General features: G+C 52.6%; 1 protein-coding gene across 1 annotated transcript in view; it reads left to right on the top strand.

The window, feature by feature from the left end:
* Positions 1-137: 137 nt before the first annotated feature.
* Positions 138-4,974, top strand: part of MICAL1 (microtubule associated monooxygenase, calponin and LIM domain containing 1) — a 16,920-nt gene continuing 12,083 nt past the window's right edge. Inside the window, 7 exon segments of the mRNA XM_069077083.1 lie at positions 138-453; positions 2,475-2,753; positions 2,915-3,122; positions 3,307-3,411; positions 3,559-3,663; positions 4,092-4,247; positions 4,585-4,589. Of these exon segments, the coding sequence (XP_068933184.1) occupies positions 2,496-2,753; positions 2,915-3,122; positions 3,307-3,411; positions 3,559-3,663; positions 4,092-4,247; positions 4,585-4,589 (837 nt within the window). The 5' untranslated portion in view covers positions 138-453; positions 2,475-2,495.

Genomic DNA, 4,974 nt, shown 5'->3' on the forward strand with positions numbered 1-4,974 from the left:
GGATCCCAAGCTCCAAGTCAGCGGCTGCCTTCCCCGCTTCAGGGGGAATCCAGCCTTGGCAGTCAGCTGGAGTGGAGTGGAGGCGGACATTGAGATAGGCCTGCCCCGGCCCTTTTAAGTCATGAGATGCTTAATGCAGGGATAATAAAGGCAGTTGCTTCTGGAGGAGCCACTCCCTGGGCTAGGATCCAGAAGAGTCCCCAGTCCCACACTCAACTCGGCCTGGTTGGAGGGTGGCAAGGAGGTGCCCTCAGAACTGCTCAGGGCTCACTGGCCTTCCCCAAAGCTCCTTCCTCCTAGCTTCCTCCTCCTTTCCCTTCCCTCTCAGCCCCACCTACCCCCAACCCCGCCCCGACTAAGCTGCCCTGGCCCCAGCAGGAAGCGGTTCCTTAGTCTAGCCCCTCCCAGCCTGCCTGCGCCCCTGCATCCCGGCTCCAGCGCGCCTCTGCTCGGGTAAGTAAACCAGAGGTGCCAGATGTGCTCCCCCCCCCCTCCACGTCCCTGTCCCTATCCCTCTGCATCTCATCTATGAGACAGACCAAGGGCCCCCAGGTGAGGGAGGAGGGCTAGGCGTCGGCTCCCGGTGCGTGCCCAGCAAGTACTAGGCAAGTCTACCTCTGGAGATGCCCTTGAGTCACCGAACCCCACCCTCCCACCCCCGGGCTCAGGGCTCCATGGGTATGCATAAACGTGCCGTCTCCCTCTGGTGACCCAGTGGAAAGGGAGGTTCTTTGGGCTCTAAGAGGACACAGCAGGGGGCCCTTTCTCCAAGAGGATTGAAGGGGGTCACTTCTACCATGTCACCCTCTCTATTAGGACTTTGACTTATTCTCTCTAAGTTTAACCTCTCCCTTTCCCCAAGTCCACCCATGGAAGGCCTCTTTGGAGAGTTCTTGGTGTTTTCTGTTCCTCTGTGCCTGCCTGTATCTCTCCTTCACCCTCCTTTTTCTCCACCCAGACAGGGACCTTTGGCCTTTCTAGTAACAGCTGTGAGCCCAGGTGTCTGGAGCCCAGAGTACTTTACCTTCGTCTGCCTGCTGCTGGCTTTGCTGCTACTGCCACTCACCCATTGTGGACACATTTCCCAAGATAGGGAGGAGGAGAATCCAGAGTTCTTTCCCTGGTACTTCCTTCTCCAAGCCAATCCCCTGAACTACTAAAAGGGCTTGATGGCCCTCGTAGATAGGATCAGCGGCTGTCAGTACTTGAAGGAACCTAAGAGACCATTTAGTCCAAACTCCTTACAGATAAGGAAAGTTATGCCCAAAGAGTCTGGTGGTGGTGCAGCTAGGGAAAAATTGAGGTCTCAGCCCAGTTCTGTTTCTATCCTCTGTCCCCAACCTTGACCCAACTAATCTTCCCTCCCTTGAAGCTGTCTCCTTCCCAAGCTACTCCTAGTGGAGAAGTAAAGGGAGGTCTTGTGCTAGGGAGATTCCAGAGTTAGTGGTCCAGTGGAGTGCCAGAGCAGAGGAGAGGGAGATTGGTTAGAAAGAGCAAAAGACTTACATCCCAGCCCTCCTCCAGCGGCCCTCAGAAGAATCTCAGGCTAACAGGAGGAAAAGTATCCTGACCACAGTATGTCAGAAAAGAGACCCAGGCTTAGTCACTTAGTCACGAACTCTATCTTTCTCCACTTCCTCTGGGCTTCTAGACTCTTAAGGTGGTTTGGGGGTTGTAGGTGGAGCCTGATGCAGGGAAGGACCTATTACAGAGGCAATTTGGAGCTAACTTCTTCCCCTGAGTTACTAGTAGTCTGCCACCCAGCATAGTGCTGGAGTATCTGCAGTGCTGTGATATCTGAGTGTTCTGGAGGTGGGATAAATATGCATGCTTGTGAAGTCCTAATGCCTGGGAATTTACGTCCCACTGCTTGTCCTTTATTCCTCTTCCTCCTATTTCTTCTGCTTTAGATACTTCTCCTGCCTTTGCAAATGTAAACTGACTTTCCTGAGTCCCCTCCTAGAAAAGAACTGAGAGCTCTTACCCCCTTAGAATCTACACACATCATTAGGATTGGTTGTATTTGTTAGGTCCTTGGGAATCCTTGAAATGGAGTCCTGATCTTGAGGCCTTAGTTGGGGAGTGGGTGTGAAACACAAGCAGCCTCTTTTGAGCCTAGGGATGAGTAGTACCCACTGTGCCCAGGGCTGCTGATTTTTCATTTCCAAATTTGGCATCCCACTTAGAATCACAGGAAGCTGAACTCTGTTTCTAGAGATCTGGAAAGTTGTGAGAGGAGGGGAAAAGGAACTGATGATATTGACTGGCTCCATGGGGCCAATCAGGGCTGGGATCACTCCCCTGTCCCCTCTCCTCCCATTTGGTTTCTCCCCTCCTCCAGAAGCTCCTTTGTGTTTGTGTATCTCTCTCTCTCTCTCTCTCTCTCTCTCTCTCTCTCTCCCTCTCTCTCTCTCTCTCTCTCTCTCTCTCTCTCTCTCTCTCTCTCTCTCACCACTTGTTTCCCCATCCCCTAGGGCCCCTGTTGGCTGCCCCCAATGGCAGCCGCTGCTACCCAGAATCCAGCCCATGGACTCTTTGAGAACTTTCTGCAGGCGCAGCTGTGCAAGGATGTGCTCAGCAGTTTCCAAGACCTCTGCATGTGTCTGGGCCTGGAGCCTGGTGGGAGGCTGTCCTTGTATCACAAGCTCAAGGCTGAGCTTAACTACTGGAATGCCAAGAGTCTGTGGGCCAAACTGGATAAGCGGGCCTCCCATCCCGTTTACGAGCAGGGGAAGGCCTGTGCCAACACCCAGGTGGGCAGGTAGGGTTAGGGTGGGGGAGCCTGGGTCAGGACATGGAAGCTGGGAGAGCCACGGATTTGGGGGAGGAAAGATATGGGGTCAGGGAGCAGACAGTCAGGATGAGCTCCTGTCCCCACACTGCTCCCTTCTCCCCTTCCCCCCCTTCCCCGCAGTGCCTGGTGGTAGGAGCAGGGCCCTGTGGACTCCGAACAGCGGTGGAACTGGCCCTGCTGGGTGCCCGAGTGGTGCTCGTGGAGAAGCGCACCAAATTCTCCCGCCACAACGTACTCCACCTCTGGCCCTTTACTATCCACGACCTGCGGGGGCTTGGTGCCAAGAAGTTCTATGGGCGCTTCTGCACAGGCACCCTGGACCACATAAGTGAGTTAGGAGGGCAGAGGTGGAGGTCTGGAGGCAGCTGCGGCTTCTCCCTGGCTGGTGCTACAGGGGCTGTGCAGGAGGGAGGGCTTCTGCCCCTCCCCACCCCCCCAACCCTCTCAGTTCAATTTATTTCTATTTTCAGAGCACTTATTGTATTCTCCAACCCCTTCCTCTTGTTTTCCAGGTATTCGGCAGCTTCAGCTGCTTCTTCTGAAGGTGGCATTATTGCTAGGGGTGGAGATCCATTGGGGGGTCACCTTCACAGGCCTCTTGCCCCCATCTCACAAGGGTAAGCACCTTTCTGAACCGTCCTCTTCCCCCGCAGTCAGTGGATGCCTTGGCTGTGGTCTCAGAGGAGGAAGGCTCAATCCTGTCTTCCCCCTCCTTGGTCCCATCCCTTATATTCTTTTACCTCTCCTCCTCCTGTCCCCCTCAGGGATTGGCTGGAGAGCACAGCTGCAGCCCACCCCCCCTGACCAACTAGCCCAGTATGAATTTGATGTTCTCATCTCTGCTGCTGGCAGTAAATTTGTCCCTGAAGGTGAGTAACTCCCTCACCCTAAGTCTCTTGTCCAGCCCCTCCCAAGCTCCCAGACACCTGATACTGAGCTCCACACACATGCCACCCCCAGTGACCTCACAGGGTCACTGCATAGGCACTTAGGTGGTACAGTAGATAGAGTGCCAGCCCTAGAGTCAGGAGGACCTGAGTTCAAATGTGGCCTCAGATACTTACTAACTGTAAGACCCTGGGCAAGTGACTTAACCCTGTTGGTCTCAGTTTCCTCATCTGTAATATGAACTGGAGAAGGAAATAGCAAACCACTCCAGTATCTTTGCCAAGAATACACCAAATGAGGTCATGAAGAGCCAGATATGACTTAAAAAAATGACTAAGCAGCAACAACAGGGTTGTTCCTATTTGTTTTCCTTTGCCCACATCTCTTCCCAATCTCTACCAATCCCCAGGTTTCTCAGTCAGAGAATTGAGAGGCAAACTGGCCATTGGCATCACGGCCAACTTTGTGAATGGACGCACGGTGGCTGAAACTCAGGTGCCAGAGATCAGCGGTGTGGCTAGAATCTACAATCAGAGCTTCTTCCAGAACCTGTTCAAGGCCACAGGTCAGGGCCCCTTCCATCCACTGGAGTACTGCCTGGGCACTCCTTCCATCTCTCTACCTGTGTTGGGGCCACAAGTGTGGAATGTGTGTGTGTGTGTGTGTGTGTAAAACATTTGAGGGAGCAAACCCTTTCTCCATTTTTCTCTGCCTACTTGGGGTCTACCAATGGTCATTAATTCAGGTAACACAACAGATGGAGCCCTAGGCCAGGAATCAGGGAGTCCTGAGTTCTAATCCTGTCTCAGACACATACTAGCTGTATGACCTTGGACAGAAGTCTCTCATACTTAGCTTCCTCATACGCAAAATTGAGGATACTAAAAACACATTCTTCATAGGAGTGGTATGAGAATCAAAGGACATAAAGCATGTAAAACACCTTGCAAACTTTAGTGCTATAAAAACCCAACCCATTCTGAAGCCCCTTACTATGGGCCCAGCATAACATCCCTGCTCTTATGGGACTTGCAGTCTAGTTGTGACCCATCTCTTCCCCTCTGGTACCTGGCCCTCCCTCTCTCTGATCTCTCCCTGTTTAGCCACTAAGATAACACCAAGACATATACTGGATTTTTTTTTAAATAAGACAACAGTATGCAACCTATTCAAAAATCTGTTCTCCTTTAATTCCAACTGGTAATGTGTTGAGGAGAGATTTGAAGGTAGGAACCCTCAATCCTGATACTCCCACCCCTCACAAATCACACTCCTCCTCCTCCTCTTCCTCC

This window comes from Petaurus breviceps, unplaced genomic scaffold (genome assembly GCF_028583685.1).
Source record: "Petaurus breviceps papuanus isolate PSGF00001 unplaced genomic scaffold, PetGlider_PUasm1.0 90977, whole genome shotgun sequence".
Classification (NCBI taxonomy): domain Eukaryota; kingdom Metazoa; phylum Chordata; class Mammalia; order Diprotodontia; family Petauridae; genus Petaurus; species Petaurus breviceps.